Source organism: Fukomys damarensis, unplaced genomic scaffold (genome assembly GCF_012274545.1).
Source record: "Fukomys damarensis isolate Sample0158 unplaced genomic scaffold, DMR_v1.0_HiC HiC_scaffold_22, whole genome shotgun sequence".
NCBI classification, from domain to species: domain Eukaryota; kingdom Metazoa; phylum Chordata; class Mammalia; order Rodentia; family Bathyergidae; genus Fukomys; species Fukomys damarensis.
Window position 1 is genome coordinate 16,144,489 of NW_022900934.1, and position 21,074 is coordinate 16,165,562.

The 21,074-nt window shown below is 40.4% G+C and overlaps 2 protein-coding genes across 7 annotated transcripts in view; both read right to left on the bottom strand.

Annotated features, from left to right (window-relative positions):
* Window positions 1–15,988, bottom strand: part of Ift52 (intraflagellar transport 52) — a 56,113-nt gene extending 40,125 nt beyond the window's left edge. For 2 of the 3 annotated variants that reach the window (XR_781693.3, XM_010631440.3), the window contains exons 1-5: window positions 15,381–15,988; window positions 8,907–9,031; window positions 7,674–7,761; window positions 1,196–1,325; window positions 818–893 (exon numbers count right to left, since the gene is read on the bottom strand). Coding sequence is in view for 2 of the 3 variants with exons in the window: in XM_010631440.3 (XP_010629742.1) it covers window positions 818–893; window positions 1,196–1,325; window positions 7,674–7,761; window positions 8,907–9,031; window positions 15,381–15,401 (440 nt within the window). In the remaining variant the exon portion in view is untranslated. Of the gene's footprint in view, window positions 1–817; window positions 894–1,195; window positions 1,326–7,673; window positions 7,762–8,906; window positions 9,032–9,764; window positions 9,795–15,380 lie in introns of those variants that run through there. The other variant, XM_019208541.2, reaches the window with a different exon arrangement.
* Window positions 15,989–17,022: 1,034 nt separating this feature from the next.
* Window positions 17,023–21,074, bottom strand: part of Sgk2 (serum/glucocorticoid regulated kinase 2) — a 21,086-nt gene continuing 17,034 nt past the window's right edge. For all 4 annotated transcript variants that reach the window (XM_033767116.1, XM_010631441.3, XM_010631443.3 and 1 more), the window contains exon 13: window positions 17,023–19,601. In XM_033767116.1, coding sequence (XP_033623007.1) covers window positions 19,437–19,601 — 165 coding nt within the window. In that variant the 3' untranslated portion in view covers window positions 17,023–19,436. The remainder of the gene's footprint in view (window positions 19,602–21,074) is intronic.

The window sequence follows — 21,074 nt, forward strand, 5'->3', positions numbered from 1 at the left end:
ATATATATATGTATATATATAATAAAAATATATAAATATAAATATATGGGTCAGTTCCATTTTCTTGATTCCCGAGGAAAGAAAGGGTCCATATTCTAGATCTACACTCTAGGGTCAACAGAGTTACCTGGCACATGGCAAGTTCAAGTGTGGAACATACATCGTTTTGAACATGGGAGAAAGCTTATAGGGGGGCATCTGATGTGACCCCCTCATGCATTCTAGGATCTAAGAAAGTAGATTCTGTCCCAGACTCCAAGAGACAACATAGCTATGCCACTTGGCCTATCTGGGATGCACTGTGGCTAGGCCAGCTCAAAATAATAAGTCTCAGTACTACTCTTGCTGGAAATATTGGGACCAAGGCATGCTCTCTTGCATCTGGGTGTGAATTTGGGAATGATTATTACTATTCAGGCTATATATACAAGAATGCAAAGCCAAGAGAATTGAAGAGAAATAGAACTGAAACCCTAATGATAGGAATCTTTTAGTTAATCCATATTTGAAACCTGCCCTATTTCTAGACTTTTCAATGATATGAATACAAAAACAAAATCTCCGTACTGCTTAATCTCATTTGGATTAGGATTTTCTATTACTTGCAACTGCAAGTATCCTAACTGCAAAAAAGTGAATGGGAAATAGTTTCACAAGATGGGAGAATATAATTTGATTAATAAGCATTAATATAAAAATAAATTATAATGTAATAAAGCAAAAAAGGCAAGAAAGGGAGAAATGGGGTAGTGGAAAGAATGTGTAAGTAGAGCTGAAAGCCATTTTAAAAGACATTTCTGCTTTCCAACATGCTTACCTGTTCAAAACTCCATTGGAAACCAGAGCTTCCTTAGGATGAAAATACTTGTAATACACATTTCTAACCACAGAGTCTTAAAGGGAAAAAGAAGAGGTATATTTTAGACTGGAAATCAGATTGCTATTACACATTCATACATATTACATATTACACATTCAATTTTGACCTGAAAGGAACCTTGGAAGTCTGCTCCAATCCCCTACATTTTCAATAGAAGAAGCTTAGGCCCAGAAGGCACAGGCTGCTGGTGAGCCCCAAATGCTGAGCCATGTGACCCCACCCTAGGCTATTTCCATTATACCAGTGGGCCCAGAGGGCCATGATATGAACAAGGAATAGGAAATCAGTGCCTCTATTTAAAATGCTAATAATTACCATTATTAACCATGATTCCATATTCTTCTAGTAGAAAGTTAATATTGGTGTCAAATCTGGATTCTCCACCTTCTCCTAACATCACAAGGATATCTCCACCACTGTCCAGGTACTTCTTTAGGACTTCAAACTATACAAAGGGAAAATATCAATCTATGAATATGCTCAAAAGACTTTTGTCCAAAATACTTGTTTCTTAACTAGTTAAAAAACAAAACTTCAGGGCCAGGTATTTAGCTCAGTGGCACTGTGCTTGCCTTACAAGCACAAGGTCCTGAGTTCAATCTCTGATACCATTTAAAAAAAAAATCATCATCATCATCATCATCACCATCATCATCCTTCAAATCTATAGGGCATTTAAATTTAAATGTATATAAGATAATATAAAGTATACTCCGCATGATCTCCAAGCTTGTCTTTGAGCAAATAATTCTAAAATACTCACACTACACTGCCATTTTCAAAGTCAATTGTCTGGATAGCAAACCAAAAGTGAAGAACTATTAGCTAAAGGAAGCTCACCAAATTGCATTCAGCAGTAGTCGTGGTGTACACCTATGAGATCTCAGACTAACAGCATCTCCAGACATTGCTAAATGTCCCCTTGGGAGGAGAGGAGGAAACAAAACCACCTCTGGTTGTGAACCACGGATCTAGACCAGTGATAGCAAACCTTTTAGAGACCAAGTGCCCAAACTGCAACCCAAAACCCACTTATTTATTGCAAGGTGCCGACTTGGCAGTGGAACCTGAGTACGCAGTGCTTGGCTGCTGACACGGCTGGGCTGGTGTGGCGACAGGCACCACGTCTTCTCCTCAAGTTCCACCAAGGGTATCAGGATGAAGGCCTGCGTATCACCCCAGGATCAGCCCACCAAACCACAGTGAGAAATGCAAATTGCCTGCTTATTCTGTGGGAAGCTTTCTTATTCTCACAAAGCTACAGAAGAAAGAAGAGAATAGAGCTGACCTTGCTGGTTCAGCCTGAGAAAACTGGGGGGTTCTGGAGCCCAGACCAATAGTTTTTAACTTTTTTCATTAAGCACCCATCAGAAAAGAATGTGAACATGGGCCAGGCTTGGTGGTGCATGCCTGTAATCCCAGCAGTAGGGAGGCTGAGGCAGGAGGATCCCTGTGAGTTCGAGACCAACCTGGGCTACATAGTGAGTTCCAGGTCAGTCTCAACTACATAGTGAGATCCTGTCTCAACCTCCCCCACAAAAAGAATGTGAACATGAACTCCAATATGTATATTTTTGTATATACATTTTATAATTTCAGACATACCCTCTAAAGAGGAAATTTTTGTTTTCTTTTTATTGAGGTTATTGGTACAATCTAGGTATACAATACAATTACATTCATCATTGGGATTCTGTACCTTTACACGACAGGTCTTGATTCTCATTTTTCCCCGTGTCCCTGCCCTCCCTTCACCCCCTCCTCCCCAAGAGGAAATATTTTAATAGGAAAATTATGAATAGTAGATACAACTTCTCTCTGTACCTCAGTGCTCCCTCACACACACTTCCCACCTTTGGAAACCACTGGGCCAGACAAGTTTTGCCACAGCCCTCTTGCTCTTGCACACTCTGGATATCCTTCTCCCCCTGCCTACCCCACAATATAAAAAAACAAACAAATCAGTGATTTCAAGACAGCTTTTGTGTGCTTGAGACAGGCTGTAGTCCAAGCTGGTCTTGAAGACATTGCCTGAATCCGTAGTGCTGGGATTACCATGTGAACCACCATGACTGGCTCAAAATAAGTTTTTAACAAAGATCCTTTCCTCGGGCCTTATAACCTTTTTTAAAAGGTATTATTTATTTTTATGGAAGTAAAATATTTATTGGTACCTCTTAGATATTCACAATAACACTCATCATAGGAAATTTGTTTTGTTTTTTTTTGAAACAGGGTCTCACTATGTAGTTGAGTTGAGATTGACCTGGAACTCACTATGTAGCCCAGGCTGGTCTCGAACTCACAGCGATCCTCTTGCCTCAGCTTCCCAAGTGCTAGGATTACAGGCGTGCACCACCATGCCCGGCTCATCATAGGAAATTTGCACCTATACATGATATACTCCACCTCTTCCCTTTTTCCCATTCCCCCCGCCTTTGGATCACCCCTCCCTTCTCTATGTATAAAAGCTCTGTTTCCATTTTCTCCTTCTATTTTCACTTTTTTTCCATGTTCTCTTCCTTCCTTTTCCCCTCCCTGCTCCCTTGGTCCATTTCCCATTTCTTCCTATTTCCCAATATGTAGTATACATAATTTTAGTCCTTATTTCCTCTTCCAGTTTCTTACACAAGAGAACCATTGCTGTATTTAAGCATGTGTGTCCAATTTATTTCACTTAAGAGTATGGTCTCAAGGTGCATCCATTTAGCTATAAATGTCTCAAGTTTATCCTTTTTGGCACAGCAGTACTCCATTGTATAAAAAAAAAAACACATCTATTCACTCATTGGTCGATGGGAATTTGGGTTGTTTCCAAGATTTAGCTATTGCAAATTGTGAGGTTTTATAATCTAACACCTCCTTTTTTCTTTGCTTTTGTGGAAATGCGGAACTTAGAACATGGTTATTGTTAGGTGGTTAATTTGTTTGATTTCCCTAGATTATCGGGTCCCTTGTGAGGTGCGTTCATGTGCTATCTGACTGTGACCTCTATTGTCAGTCCCAGGGCCTCACGTATAACTTGGCACATAAGAAGTCCCTAACAAACAGTTTTGGAAAAGGAAGGGAGGGAAGGAGCAATGAGGCATAATTACATGGATCCCAAATCCTACACAACAGCCTGGATGTCTCACTATATTCTATTTCTCCTTCTCTTCCTTTTGAATTACTGTCAAACTCTTTTTTTTCATACTGTAGAGCCCTAAATATTTGCTGTATTCTATGACTGACAAGGCAGGTCAAGTTTGCAGTACACACAAATACATACATGAAAATAGATATATTTTTTTCTCAGAACAATTTTTGCTTGGGAACCTGACTCTCATTACTGCCTGGTACTGGGAATTTATGGTGTCTAAATGCTGTGGAAATAGAGTTGGCATTGTGGCATTGGTATCTCTTATGTCCTGTTGGCTGTCTGGCATTTTGAGAAAGAGATACATAAAAGATGTGGTGTGTAAATTACACTGTTGGGCAAAGGACTGTCCACCATTATGTTTTACAGTGTGAAAGCAAGCGTCGCATGGTTTATATTATTGACATTGTATGATATGGGCCACTGGCTCTTGATGGAAATATTAAGCCTTTAGCAGGTATTTAGATTGTCATATTTATGTTTAAGGGCCTTTTAGTGGGCAGGAGATAGAGATGGTAAAGGAATTTTGAGATGGTCAGACATGTCCCACATAGTGAAGAACTTTCTTACAACTTCTGAATGTCTTTTCATATAGTCATGTAAGTTTAAAAAAGAAAAACAAGCACCAGAGGCAGCAACAGCAACAACTGAACCTACATTTTAATTCCTATTAATACATAAACACAAAGCACTTTTTGTATGGGTTAATATAAATCAAATTCCCAGGTATACAACTATGTGGAAACTGAGAGAAGAATTATACATTTTATTTTAAAAATGTACTGTTACAATTTAAAAATGTACTGTTTTGGAAAATCCCATCATCAATGGCCACATGGCTCATGATCTGAGCTACCAACACACCACACCTGTATCAGGCTGCACTGGTACCTGTTCTAGTCTTGGTGAGTTTAGATATTTACAGTAGTGCCTCGGTTCATGAATTTCATTCTTTCCATGGTGGTAGCAAACCAAAGTGGATGAGAACCACATCAAATTTCCCCATAAAGGTCAACATTGAACCTAACCATGGCAATTTTTTTTTGTTTGTTTGTTTGTTTTTTGTTTTTTGAGACAGGGTCTCACTATGTAGTTGAGACTGACCTGGAGCTCACTATGTAGCCCAGGCTGGTCTCGAACTCACAGTGATCCTCCTGCCTCAGTTTTCCGAGTGCTGGGATTCCAGGTGTGCGCCACCATGCCCGGCTAACCACAGAATTTGATTCAGTTCTTGTCCAATTCGGTTTGCAGCCAGAATAGTGGAGTGAACCAAAGTACCATGTATTTAACCTTTATTTCAAATGTCAAATATTAAGAAATATTTCATTGTATGTATACACAAGAATTAACAAGCTAAATAAAATACACTTTCTCCCTTGTGTACATATGCTTAGCCAGTCATAATGTGAAGTACATTTTGTTCTTTTATTGTGGTACTGGGGACAGAACCCAAGGCCCTCATACTGAGCTACACTCCTAATCCATTTTTTTATTTTGATACCATGTCTCACTAAGTTGCTAAATTGCCCAATCTGAGCTTGAATTTGTGATTCTCCTGCCTCAGCCTCCCATAGTGCTGGGATTACAGGCATGTGCCACTACACCAGCTACATATATTCTTTTATGAATCATCTTCATTTAATTTCTTTACATACAGGATATTAATGTATTGACTTATATTTTTCAAATGATGGTGATGGAATATATGCATTTCAATTCAGGGTAACACAGGTGGCATTTACACCATAGGCAGACATTGGTCTAACAGTGAAAAACACTCATCTGCGCCATGTGGTCACCCTGTGATAACTAAATCCCATCACTACCACGTGAGTGCAGAGTCACTGTAGTTGAGGTGGGGAGCAGGGGAAACTCTTCAGCCTGGTTTCTAGCCTGATGCTAGCATCTAATACCAGACATATAATGTCTTCCCTGACACTGAAGCTTCTGGAGGACAGTATCAAGATGTCACACAGCTCTGGAGCAGTGAATCGACCCCTTTACTAGTCCTAGGAGGCTAGAAGAAATGTCCATGAAAGCAGTACTCTCCTCTCTGGAAGACCCAGCTGACCATGGGGATCCACCCTCTGGAGTAATAAAAACACAGGGAACATCAGTTCTTAAAAACCAAAGATTTTTCTCTCTTCCTTCCCTCCTTATTCCAACTCCAAAGAGAAGGATGGTGCCAGCAATTGGTCTGCTGGGAGGATATTTTATTAGGCTAGCATTCCAAAGAGCAAGTTTGCCTCTCAAAGAACTTGTGACTTTTGGAAGCCACAGCCTTTCAAGGCTGGGAACCCATCCCCACTTGGGAAAAGGTCCAGACACCAGGCTCCAGCCCTCTCTCCAGATACCCTTGCTTTGCCGAGGCTGCCTGCTTTGTTGGCAAAGATCCTGTCACTTCTCTTTTTCGCTTCCTTACGTACAGAAGGAAGGTGGAGCCAAAGACCAACAAGTAACGAATCATTCCTTTTTTTGGAGGCTGCTGCCCTCTGTGGTCCATTTCCTTCAGGTTCTTAAGAGGCAGGGGTCTGGCCAGGGATTTAGCTCTGGTTCAGCAGCCTGCCTTGCAAGCACAAGGACCCAAGTTGGATCTCCAGCACACAAAAAAAGAGGCAATCTACACAATCCCAATGCTAATTCTTACTCCTTCTCTCAATTCCTGATCAAACAGTTATGCCTCGGTTCATCCCCTGCCCAACCAGAAGGATATCTTGCAACAAACAGAGAAAAAGGGCAACAGAAACTGCTCCTCTGCAGACCACCTCCCCAGGAAAAAAACCAGAAATATCAAGAGATCTTGGCCTGCCTCCACCTCCCTACTCCTCACACCCTCACCTACCATCAAGCCACTTCCCTTTCTACACCAAGTCTGTGGGACAAGGTTCTTGCTGTGTCCTAGATTCTTTGCTTAACTGTGGTGAAATATACCTCACCTGACTTTCGCATCTTAACCATTTTTAATTGTACTGTTCAGCAGTATTAAACACACTAACATCTTATGTCATCAATTTCCAGAACACTTTTCATCTTTCAAACCTGAAATCTATTAAGTAATTCCCCACTCCCCTCTTCCTTGGACCCTGGAAACTACCATTTTTGGTCTTTATAAAGTCTACTACTGTAGATACCTCATGTAGGTGGAACTGCATAATATTTATCTTTTTGTTACTGCCTTGGTTCATTTAATATAAGGTTCACCTATCTTTAAGCATGTGTCAAAGTTTCCATTTTTTTTGTGTGTGTGTACTGGGGATTGAACCCCAGGCCTGATAAATACACAATCTACCAATGAGCTACAGCCCCGGGCCCTCTAACTTGCTAAGGCTGAATAATATCCCATACTAGGTACAGAGATTTGTAGATCTATTCATCTGAAAACAGATACTTGGGCTGTTTCCCCCTTTTAACTGTTGTGAAAAGTGCACTATTTAATATGGGTGTACAAATTACTCTTTGAGATCCTTTAAATTCTTTTGTATACATGCCCAGAAGTGAAATATGGATCATACGGTAACCCCTCTGTGATAAAGACAAAGATTGACGTAACCTCCTTAAGCCAACACAGTTAAGTAGTGAAGGGCGATTTAAATCCAGGATTTTAGAGCCCGGGTTCTTAATCATCTCACTTTATTTTTCTTTTAGGATATTTCTTACCTCAGCAGCAGTAAATTTTTCCCTTGGCCCGGCTGTAATCCATAGTTTCACCCCAATTAGCTTCTCAGATGTGATTTCATCTTTTAAACTGGAAATACGATTTTAGAAGCAAGTGTTAGATCCACAATTTAAACCAATTTATCACACAGCCTCTTGACTGTAAGAAACCAAGGCCACAGAGGCCAAGAGACAAAGGGACCTCCCAGCCTCACTCCCAAGGTGAGAATCCCCTCACAGGCCTGCCCCAGAGTCATCTAGCCTCTGTTCAAATACTTCCAATAAGTCAATGTGTTCAAATTAAACCATGCTAAAGTATAAAGAAATCTTCTATCCACGTGTGGCGGTGTATGACTGTAATCTCAGCATTCTCAAAGCCTGAGGCAGGAGGATCACAAAGTTTAGCCCATCCTGGACAACTTAGTGAGACCCTCTATCAAAAGTAAAAAATAAAAAGGGTGCCTAGCATGGTAGCCACAGCCGTAACCCCAGTATTGAGGAAGCTGAGGCAGGAGGATAGCCTCAAGTTCAAAGCCAGCTAAGCTACATAATGAGTTCAAGGCTAGCCTGAACTACATAGTGAAACCTTGACACAAAAGACAAAAAATGAAAAGAAAAAAAAAAAAAAAAAAACCTAAAAAGGGCTAAGGATGTAGCTCAGTGTAAAGGCCCTGGGTCAGTGGTTCAATCCCTAGTGCTAAAAACAAAAATAAAACTCCATCTACTATTTCCACTGGCTGTTCCATTAATCAACGTAATTATATAGTCTTACTCAGTAAGAAAACATACATACAAAGCTAGGTGTGGTGGTGCGTACCTACAATACCAGCTTCCTGGTAGGCTGAGGCAGGAGGATCACAGGTTTAAGGCCAGCCTAAACAACTTAATGACAGTTTGTCTCAGAATAAAATGGATTGGGGGTGTAATTCAGTGGTGTAGTTCAGAGCAGTTGTGTAACATACGCAAACCTTTGGATTCAATCCCCAGTAACTCCCCAGTACACATGCACATGAACACACGAAAGAAAACATTACACATACATTATCTATAAATGTTTTCATTTAATTTTCATTTTTTCTTTTACTAAATTGAAGTATTGACCCAAGTTTAAATATAGAGAAAGATTTCAATATTTAAAAACAAAATTTATTGTACATAAGAAAATAAGACTTCAACATAACCAGGCGGCTATAATGATCACTTAGAAGGGAAAACAAAACACATGCTCATGGTCACCTCTGAATCTTCCAATTACTCTGAAGTCTTTTCTGCAGGGATTTATAGCCACTGTTGATGGTAAATACTTCCTTTTTGTATGCATTGAAAAGAATGGTGCTCCGAACATCCTTCTCCATGGTTGCCTTATAGAAGAAAGATGGATCAGAAAAACAATAAACAACATTCCCCAAGAAAGTCCCACCCTCCCAAAACAGTTGCCTTCCACTTCTAATTTATAAAGGAAGGGTATACAATTGCAGCCTATCCATGAAACTTGTAATTCTCAAAGTTAGGACTGAAATGTATAAACACAGCTAAGAGAGTCAAACAAAACCTACCCTATTTTGGCTTTTGTGCTGAGCTTTTGCTCTGACCCTCCCACCACCTCACTTCCACGGCACTGCCCTCCCCTCACCCTACTTGGATGCCCTAAAACCAAGATTCCAACCTGATTCCTCACTGCCAACCATTGTTAAGTATAGGGTAGAGGCTTCTAGAGTTCTTGGAGATAGCCTTGCTATGTTGCCAGGGTTGGCCTCAAACTCTCAATTCTCCGGCCTCAGCTTTCAGAATAGCTAGGACTACAGGTGTGGACCATCATGCCTGACACCTTCTAGATTCTTTTTTTTGCGGGGTGTGTGTGTGTGTGTGTGTGTGTGTGTGTGTGCTAAGAATCAAACTCAGGACCCTGTGTTTGCCAGGCAGGTGTGGGACCACTGAGCTACATCCCTGGCCGTAATTCTTTCTATACATACATTAACTCATGGCTTTATTTTATGTTTTATGAAACAGGATCTTTTTTTTTTTTTAAAAAAAACAGAGTCTTGCTATGTAATTCAGCCTGACCTTTATTTATTTATTGGCCTTTAAACTCACTGTGTAACCCAGGCTGACGAACTTGCAGCGATCTTCTTGCCTCAGCCACTCCACTGCTGGGATTATAGGTGAGTGCTACCACACCTGGCTCGAAATAGGATCTTATATTACATATGTACTACTCAGCAACCTTTTTCTTTCTTTTCTTTTCTTTCTTTTTTTTTTTTTTTTTTTTTTTTTTTTTTGCTATACTGGGAATTGAACTCAGGGCTTTCACACTAAACTACATCCCCAGCACTTCTTTTTCAATTATTCATTTTAAGACAGTGCCTTACTAAGTTAGCCAGCTGGGCTAGAATTTTTGATCCTCCTGTCTTGGCCTCCCAGAATGCTGAGATTACAGGTGCGTTCACATCTGGCTGCAATATATTTTCTACCTTTATATATATGATATTCTTCCAAATAGCTACACAGTATTCCATTTTAAGGATGTACCACAATTTTTTTAATCAGTCATGACTGGACTGACATATGTTTCTTCAGATGTTTTGCTAGTAAAACATATTTACTAAAAACAAACATGACATTTTTGTGCACTTTGCATGTCTGTGGAATAAATTCCTACTTATTAAGTGGCTGAATAAATAATATACAAACTGCCTTTCAAAAAAACTGTAATAATGTATACTGCCACTAACATTCCATACAAGCCTATCTATTTCTTGTTTTGGTACCGGGAATCGAACTTGGGAACTTATGCTTTGTGAGGCAGGCAGCGGAACCACTGAGCTATATCCTCAGCCCCAATTCTATTTCTAATTTTTGCCACCTTTACCAATAAAATACAATAGTCCTTCTTACCCATAGTTTTTTTTCCCAAGGATTCAGTTACCAAGGGTAACTGTGACCTAAAATTATTAAATGGAAAAGTCCAGAAATAAGCAATTTGTAAGTTTTAAATTGTTAGTCACTCTGAGTAGTGTGATAAAATAGTGCACTGTCCCGAAAATAAGAGAGACTGGAAGGAAAATAGGGAAACAAAGCTTTTATAAATAAGGAGGGATCGAAAGGAGGGGAATGGGGAAAAAAAAGCCATATACAACATGTACAGGTACAAATTCCCTATGATGAATGTTATCATTATGTGTATCTAAAATGTACCAAATAAATGTTTTGCTTCAAAAAACAAAACAATCTTGACTGTGGCAGTGTTCTGGCTCTAAATGGTTGAGATTCCAAATAATGGTTTTGTTGCAGCTCGGCAGAAAAATAAAATACTCCAGTATTTTAAGATCCTAAAGAATGCCACTGGACATGTACTACAGCTTCTTGTGTCTGTTTTGGAATGCTCGAATATGGCCCTCTCTAATGCTGGATTTCTAGGGTGTTAGGATTATCAGTACATTATTTTTAATGTCATTATGCAATCTAATTTGTAAATGGAAGCTTTCTAATAAATATGGTTAATAACCTTCAACCTGTTAAAACTTAAAAAAAAACTTCAGTGAATTTGTTTTTTAACAAGATTTGTGTGCGTTGATGCTTTGATATCCCCTTTTCACATTGTGCCAGTGGAATGGGGTGTTTGTTAGTTCTTTATATGTCAAGGAGATGCTTCAAAATGTCAATTACTTTAAATTTAAATCACCTCTCAAGAGACCAAGGTACATTTACCTCATTGTGTATATAATGTTTAATATTTGTCAGAGCATTCTCAAGGTTTGCAGTTTTATTTCTATAAAGTATGGGTGTTGTTGCTAAATTACCCAAGTGGCACTGTATTGTTTATATTGTTCCCCAAATAACAGCATCTGTATTTTGTTTTCTGTATTTTATTGTATTTGTGCAAAATCCTTTTGACTTTATCAGTGTAAACTCTACCCTTTCAGATATGTACAGAAAATATCCATATAAATTTTCACTTATGTTGAATGATTTTGAGAAGCCGGCAGAGGAGAAAAAAAATAAATAAACTGCATTTCCCCGTAAGTTTTAAAAAATTGCATGTTGTATTTGTAGTAATAGTCTAAATGAACTGTAAATAGGAAACAGGAGAGTGATGTTTATGTTAAGTCTTAATACTACAGTAGAAAAATGCCGGGGAGTTAGTTCAGTGGTTCTGCCGCCTGCCTCACAAGAGCAAGGACCCAAGTTCGATCCATGGTACAAAAAAAAAAAAAAAAAAAAAAAAGAAAAGAAAAAGAAAGAAAGAAAACAAAGAAAAATTAGGAAAAATGAAAAGTGGAGGCAATACAAATAAATTACCTCCCCCATCACCCCCAAAAGTTTTGCATTGTCTGCTCTACGAATCATTCCTTTGTTCGGTGCATCCCTGCTGTATACATTACCCTACTGTTCGTCAGTTACCAGATTCTGTGTTGATATCACCCTGGTTGTGTTCAAGTAACCCTTCCATAGTGTGTCTGTGCTACATCATTCTCCTCATTCATCTCATGACACAGGCACTGGATCATCTCATAGCATCACAAGAAACGTGAGTAAAGCACTATATCTTTTTTTTTTTTCTTTGAGACAGAGTCTCACTATGTAGTTGAGACTGACCTGGAACTCACTATGTAGCCCAGGCTGGTCCCGAACTCACAGTGATCCTCCTGCCTCAGCCTCCTGAGTGCTGGGATTACAGGCGTGCGCCACCATACCCGGCTAAGCATTATATCTTGAGAGATGACATTCACCTACTTTATTATAGCATATTAGTATAACTGCTCTATTTTATAATTATTGTTAATCATCTACTGTGACTAATTTATAAATTAAACTTTATAGTAGATATGTATGTATAGGAAAAAACCAGCATAAATAGGGTTTAGTAACACCTGTGGTTTCACGCATCTGAGAGGGTTTCTGGAATACATCCCCTGAGGATAAGGGAGAATTACTGTTTCAGTCACTTATATTTCTTTTGATTTGCTTATCCATGTACTCTACTCATTTTTCTCCTGAGTTTCATATTTTTCTAATTTTCATTCTAAGTATTTTCATATGTTTAGATGCTTTTAGACTTGGCTTCTGGAAGCTGGTTTGATGTAATTTCATGGGTACTACAGTTTTTTTGTTTTTTGACACAGGGTCTTGCTTGTAGTTCAGGCTGGTCTTGAACTCACTATGTAGCCCAGGATGGCCTCGAACTCATGGTGAACCTCCTGTCTCAGCCTTTCAAATGCTGGAATCATAGCCATTCACCACCAAGTCTAGAAGATTTTAAATTTTATAAAGTCAAAAGTACTAATCTTTTTCTTTTTTTTTTGTACTGGGGATCATACTCGGGTCCTTGCACTTAGCGAGGCAGGCCACTGAACCGCTGAGCTAAATCCCCGGCCCAAAAGTACTAATATCTTTTTCTAGCTTCTAGATTCTGTGACAAATTTAGAAATGTTCAAAGTTTATCAACGTCTTCTTCCAGTAGTACTATTGTGATATAATTTTTTAAAATAAATTGTAGCACTTGGGAGGCTGAGATAGGAGTATGTCACAAGTTTGAGGCCAGTCTGTGCTACATAGCAAGTTCAAGTCCAGCTTAAATTACATAACAAAACTCTGTCTCAAAAAATATTTTTTAGGTCAGGGATTTAGCTCAGTGGCACTGTGCCTGACTTGCAATTGCAAGGTCCTGAGTTAAATCCCCAGTATTGGGAATATAAAACATTTAAACTTTCATCCATTTGGAATATATTTTGGTGCTCCAAATGGATTTCATTACTTTTCCTCAATTATTAGAAGGCTGCTCATCACCAATCCATCTTTTCACAGCTGATGTAAACTACTGCTTTGGCTATATAATGAATCCCTATACATATCTGGGTCTTATTCCAAATTCTGTCATATTTTGTGTGCCTACAAGTTTCTATTCAATTCTATACTAATTACTGTTATGACCAAGATCCAAAATATCCTATAAAAGGCTGATTGTCCGAGGTTGGGTATTTGGCTCAGTGGTTCCGTCACCTGCATTGCAAGCACAAGAACCCAAGTTCAATCCCCAGTACCAAAAAAAAAAAAAAAAAAAAAAAACTAAAAAAAAAAAAAAAAAAAAAAAAAAAAAGCCTGATTGTGTTAAGAGGTTTGATTGCTGGTCAGCTTTAGGAAGTGACCAGATCTTGTGGGTTAATTCACCGATGAAGGGACTACATCATGGACACTCACTTTGGGGACTACATGTATCTGGTCCCCTGGCCCTTCCTCTCTGCTTCCTCAATGCTCTAAGGTAAGCAGCTCTGCTTTACCAGCCACTTCCACCATGATGCTCTGTCTCACCTCAGGCCCATAGCAATGGAGCCAGCTGACCATGGATTGAAATCCTTGCAGTGATGAGCCAAAATAAACTTTTCTTAGCTGGGGATGTAGCCCAGCAGCACAGTGCCTACCTGGCAAGGACATGAGTACGATTCCTGGTACAATAAATAAATAAATGAATATTTCTTCATTTAAACTGATATTCTCAGATATTCTGTCACAGCAATGAAAAGCTAACACAGCTATCGTACTGTTATATAACATCTTACCCAGCCGAAGAACCAATTCTCTTTATTTTATATTATTTTCCTCCCATTAAGTTTATTGGTGCATTTAAAGGAAACAATATAGTTACATTTATCATTGGGATCTTGTACCTTTACATGATATGTCTTGGTTCTTGTTTTTTCCCCATATCCCTGCCCTCCCTTCACCCCCAATTCTCATTATTACCTTTAACTTTTAGAATTTTTCAGGCTAGTGTCATTTATTTATTTTTCCCAGTGCAATTTTAAAATCATTTTGTCTAGTTGAAAAAAATATATGTCCAAACCCCGCTCTCTATTATAGTCATGCAGTTGAATAATTTTTGAAAAAGGTCCTATGATTCTACCATTGTGACACCACTTTTTACTTTTTATTCCATCTATTATGTAATTTCATATTTGTACATGCAATATTGTATTGTTTTCTCCAGTTTCCTGATTTTTTTTTTAAAAATGCATTCAATTATTAGGTTAGTAGGTGCAAGAACTATTTACTGAGTGGTTATCCCAGAAAAAGTAATCAGTACTGGAATTCATATATTTTCGCTTTTGTCACTAATAATTTTTTGGCCAAAAGTCAGAGTCTCTGAAAAGGGGAATATATTCCTTTCGGCATCTGATGGCTCTTAAAGAGTGTGATGAAAGCTACACTTCCAGTTAACAGTTTGTTGTTCGGGTCCTGGGAAGTCCTGTCCTATCACAACGACTTAGAAATGAGTTTCCTTAAGGACAAATAGCTTAAAAACAGTAACAATGATAATATTAAAAATAACATTTGGGTTGCGCTGTACAATCATTCTCTGGCTTTCACTTCAATAAGCTTATCAGCCAACTCCTATTTTTCCAGATGAGTGACGGAAAGACCAAGCGCCACAGCAAAGACAGACAAAAGTCTAAAACCTTACGATTCCTTGTCCAATGCGCTTTCATATTCAGTACAACTAAAAATCCACTCAATATGAGGCGTTAGTGATTGGCACCCAGTCTGCGATCTGGGATCTCTTTTTTACGCGCCCTTGGTAGACTTTACCTTAGCGGACCTCGGAGTTTTCGTAAAAGTGGCCCAGAGGTCTCCAGAGCAGTTTGGCTAGGCCGTCGTTAGACCCCAAGCCACCCCGACGCCCCTGCCGACTCACTAGGTCGGAGACCTGCTCACCTGAGGTCCAGTGGCCACCATTTTCACCTGACGTCAGCCAGCATCCTGCCAACAAGTATCCAGGACCGCTTAGCAACCGCGAAGGCGTGGCCCAGACAGGGAGTTACCTCCGCAGCGACGTGATGACGACAAAACAGCAATCTCCAATTGCGGTGTCAGGGGCTGGTGGGTAGGGGTGGGGCTAATTCTGGACTGTACCATTGCTATGAATGGGGGGTAAAGCTAAACACAACGAGGACTATTTTTGGCATAAAGAAGCCCATTTTATTCTGTTATTTAGTAGCAGCTATTATTAGAAACTAATAAGAATGGTAGGTCCAGAAAGCCCAAAGTCTGCCCCACCATGGGGGGCGAAAAACAGTAGATTCCCACGGTGGTCGAGGAGCGGACCGCTTCAGCCTTCATCCACCCCCACCAGGGCGCAGGCGCAAAAGGTCGGGGCCGGAAAGCGGGCGGAGTATAAATACTTAGGAAGTGGTTGACGGCTGTTGGGGATACCGGTCTGGGGAAGTAATTTCTGGGCTTTGAAAGGCCCGGAAAGACTTTCAGGATGGGCAGGTGTACGGTGAGAATGGTAACCCAAGATGTTCTCTTCTGTTACCCCTACATCTTTTTAGGGCCGTAATGCTAGGTTGAGCATCAAGGAATATATGAGTGACCCGCGGCCCTCTAGGTGTCTGCAGGTGCGGAGTTAGATCTTAGCCAAAACATAAAAATATAATCTGCCTCGAGAAGTTGTGAGGGGCCCAAACTGGTCAAAATGGCGCCCATACTGACTGGAGATCTAAAAAAAAAAAAGTGGTAATGTTTAGAACAAGGGCTGAGGGCAGCTGGCACAGTGAGCAGAAGGAACTGTTTGTGCAAGAGAGCCTTCACCGTGAAAATGGGAAACCAGATGCCTGCAGCCACAAACATGCCTCTCGTCTTCCCAGGGGAGCGCCAGTGCCTGCCCTGAGAGGGCTATGGATTGCTGTAAAACGCCGCAGCAGCCTCAAGTCTCAAAGAAAGTGCAGACAATCTTAACAGTTTTGATTTACACTTATGTTTGTTTTCAGCATGTACAGAGTAGTAGTGAGGATATTAAAACGTATAATTTGTTTCGTCTTTTCACAACCATGGTCACTGCAAATTGAAAAGGTGAAGAGGATGACTGAAAGAATCAAACCTAAGCTCTTGGCTAAGCAGATACATTCAGCTACATTCTCAGCTCAGAAAATTCTCTTGTGAGGATGCTTCATTTTTGTGCAAAATTGGGTGACTGTAGCCTGCAGTTAGGGATCAAAAAGGAAATGATGTAGAACTGGGACAGGCAGTGTTTACTAGAAGATTAAAAGAGCACCTGCCCGGAGCATTTCTCCCACTGAGCCTGTAGAAAAACAGATTTTAGAGTCAGATGCCAGTAAGTTCAATTCCTGGCTGTGGCTTGTACCAGCTGGATGACCTTGGGCAAGGTTGTTTAATCTTGAGTGGATGTTTCCTATTTGTAAAGTGAGATAATTTCTAAATGTTGGCTTTTAATAAGGATTGTAGATAATGCATATAAAACTGACAATGTATTCAGTAAACAGGTGTAGGATGATCAGTTTACTAGCATAGCTTTTCTTCATTTTTTTGTTTTATTTTTTTTGACACAGGGACTGCCTCAGCCTCTCAAGTGCCAGATAGGTGTACGCCATCATGCCTGGCTTCATTTTTTTTTTTCTATCTTGGTTAAAACAGTGTGATTTTACAGTCTTAGAATATTATGCATTTTATAACCCATAGCTGATAGCGTGCTTTTGACAGTACCATCATTTTTCTGACAATTATACAGTTTTGTTTTGTTTTTTGCTTTGGGCAGTTGGGAGAATTTTGTCCTCAGGTTCCATTTTAGCAATTAACAAGTGCTCTTAAAATGGACATCAGATTTTCTTTCAATGTTCTCAGCACATGTCAAAGTCTAACATTAGTTCTTCCTGACCTATCTTTGATTTCCAATAAGTCAATGTCACTGATGATTTTTTTCCCATGTTCTCCAAGCCTCATTCCTCATAAATCTTGGGGCACAAGGGGGAGAGGGCCAAAAAATGAAGAAAAGGAGTGAGACTGAGTTAAGAGGAAAAGGCAGTAAAATTGCCAGCACATACTGTTCCTGAGAAAGTTCCTCCCCTTCTCTCCAAAGGAAAAATCTGATAAAGCTATGCTGAAGAATATACCATGGGTCTGGAAAAAAAAACTACTTTTCCACAGAAATAAAGCAGCATAATTCATCCCACAAGAGCAGAGTGTGCTTAATTCTTGAAATGTTACAAGATTACATTTTGCCCAGTCAGAATTGCATTTAGAAGTAATTAAGCTTGAACATGTGGTGCTCAATGGGTGGTCAGGAAGCTCTGGTCACCACATGGGCATTGCACGTGAGGTGGAGCATAGCATTCACTTGGCAGCCAGCTCTAACTATGAATGAGCGTCCAATTGGACGTTCTTCTTCAAAACCACTTTTTATCACTACTGGGTTGTTGCAGCTAAATATTGCCTTGACCCTCATTAGAAATTTTGACAGTCATTCTGCTTGGACCTAATAGACCAAGTCAGGGGCCAACCTGTGCAGAGGTTAAATGCAAGAGCCCTGGAGCTGACTTCCATAACTCCAAGTCCCAGTTCTAGCCTTTATTAGCAGTGTGGCCTTCAAGCAAGGAACAACTTCTCTGGCCTTGTTTCTTCACTGGTAAAAAAGGGATAGTAAAGTCTTATGTTAGGGTTACTTGGATGAAAATTGCTAACAGATATGAAAGAGTCTAGCATAGAAACTGGCTCAGCAAGGCAGGCATTCTCAAGCTGACTGGACAGTAAAACAAAAAAGGAGTGTTTTGTTTGTTTGTACCAGGGATTGAACTTGGGACCTTGGCAGCAGAACCACTGAGTGAAATTCCCGGCCCAAAAAAGAAGTGTTTTAAAGTCTAGGAAGCTCTTAAAATCATAGGGGCATATGGAAAAGGAGTCTTGAGGTTTCCAAGAATGACACTGCTTCACTGGTTTAAGGAGGAAATACTTCAGTTGCCACTGCTGAGAACCAGTTACTATGGTTTGCATTGATGCGATTTCTACACCAGGAACTCAGGTTTTGTGGGTATCATTACCATAGCTACCACTTAAAAGAGATCCTGGTCCCTTCTTTGGGTCAAAGTGTGGCACAAGTGCATCTCTGAACCACATGCCTGTCCCTAGTTCAGAGAAAGGTGGGAAAGTCAGTATCTAACATTTTCAGCTACTCTAAGTGGAGGTAGTTATTTCCCCTCAAGGCTCAGATAATAAGGGATTCTCTGAATATTGGAAGGGGTTCAGATGCCAGACAGCCAAACCCAATAATAACTGTCCATTACCACCCACAACAAAGAAAGACACCATCAACATAGAACAGTAAAAGCTGTTGGTACTACCCTACAGGTTTGTTGCATATCTGTCATTTTCTACATTGAGATAAAAATGCAAACACCAAGAGGCCCTCTGGTAGAGTGCTAGCCGCCTACAAGGTTGTGACTGAGATAACACCACATTTCCATCTCCTACAGCCAGAGCTGGACTTTGACAGGTGTAAACTGAAGACTGGCCAGCATCCTCCCCTTCTCACTTAGCATCAGACCCTCTTTTCTATTAGGGATGGTCATGTGCCCAGGCTCCATTACAATAAGGAGGTTGGTTAGTGAGATGTCAGTAGAAGTCACTGGGTAGGGCTTCGGGGAAAGCTCTTCTTTGGTGCCTTTTTGCCAACCCCTCAACCCCATCCCTCCTTTTTTCCCTGCCCAGAACATAAAAGTGGTGGCTAGACCACCAGAAGCCATTTTTTAAAATCATATAACAACCCTAATATTAGAAGCCATTTTGTCAAGAAGAGCAGAACAGAAATACAGAAAGCCTCTGTATATCTGATGCCCTTTCCTACCATCCCAGACCCCAAGTAACACTGCTTCTTTTAGGGAATGGGAAAAATGCACCTGTTCCTTCTTTAGGCCATCAGACTTATGACTTTGACTCTTATTACCAGCTTGTCTCTGTGGCTTCACAGAAACTTCTCTCCTAGCAGTCCAAGATGTCACTGTCCTCCTGTGCATAGGAAAATCCCAGGAATGCATTTGAGGCCCCAGAGCTGCTGGCCACAGTATCAGGGGTGCAGCCGATGGACTTGGACACAGCTTCCTGGGTGAACTCTGGGTCAAAGTGTTTCAGGTCAGCAGGTCCGGCCTGTCAATATAAGCCAATGATGAGAAAGGAGCACTAGGGTCAATGCTGTCAAAGGAGTGCAAAGTTGTAGGGATGGATATTGGGCTGTGAGTGCCTCCTGGTCATCCATTCTTAGCTATCACTTTCCCATACATTTACCTTAATCATTTTCTGTCATAATTCCATGTGATTGCTTCCTCTAACATCCTGGCTTCCTGCCTGCTCCACACCAACCCCTGACCAGCATATGTTTCCTGACTGCTTACCAGGCACTGTTCGTGGCACTGGGAACGTAGAAACGTAGGAGCACAAAACGGAATGACCTCTGCTATCAAGGATCTCACATTTTGTCGGTGGTAGTAAGACTGGCAATGAGCACATATTCCAGTAGATAATTTAGGGTATTGACAGGTCTTAGATCCGTGGTGGCAAAACTATGGTACAAGTGCTGCAGTGGGCTGTTTATCATTGAACGCTCTAAAAGGTTCGCCATCACTGTGTCTGGGTAGGTCAGAGAGGCATGACCTTGGGTACTTCATATAGTCCTTTCCTATTCCACTTCAGCACTTTTTTTTTTTTTGGCTTTCCAGCTGCCAAGGACTAAGCATTTTTGCTCCCTCTGTCATGTGGTTTCTGCCTTGGAGCCTGCCAACCATATACTTAATCTCCTGAAACCATAGGCTACCGCAAATTAAACCAGTGGGCGTCAGGTTTTGTGTCTCAGCAACAGGAAGGCTAATACAACAGTGTAATGTGGTAGAGAGATACTGGAGCAGCTTTAGCTTTTTCAAAGGAAAAACTGTGGGAGATTGAAAAAGTGATCACAGATCCTTCATTTCCCATCCAGAGGTGGAGTCTCTTTTCATCTTTTTAATGTGGCTTAAGCTGTGAGGCGTAGTAGGCCAATGGGAGGGACACTGACAAATGTGATTCAAGCAAGGCAAGCACCGTATCCCAAGACACAGCCCCAGCCCGAGTAAAGGTGTGAAGAATGCTCACTGAAAGTTGTCTCTTGGTGTGCTTAGAACCCTGAGGTCCGTATGTGAAACAAGCCCAGACCATCCTGCTAGAGGGCGAGTGACCTCAGGAAGGCCAACCTTGGTGACCTGGCTGCCTGCCAACTTCCAGACATGAGTGAGGCAATTCTACATCATCAGCTGCTGGCTGCTCCACTACTGACCACAGACCTGAGAGAGCACTGTAGAAAACAGCTGGCCCTCTGCACAGGAAGAGATCACTAAGAATAAAGAGACAACCTATAAAATGAGGAAAATTTTTCTGCCAGCTCCTCCTCAGACAAACTAATACGTGGAATATATAAGGAACTAAAAAATATTAGACCCCCCCAATTTAAAGATCTAATAAAAAAGGGTGGGCTGGAGATTTAGCTCAGTGGTTCTACTACCTGCCTCACAAGCACAAGGACATGTGTTCAATCCCAGTTACCAAAAAAAAAAAAAAAAAAAAAAAAAAAAAAAAAAAAAAAAAAAAAAA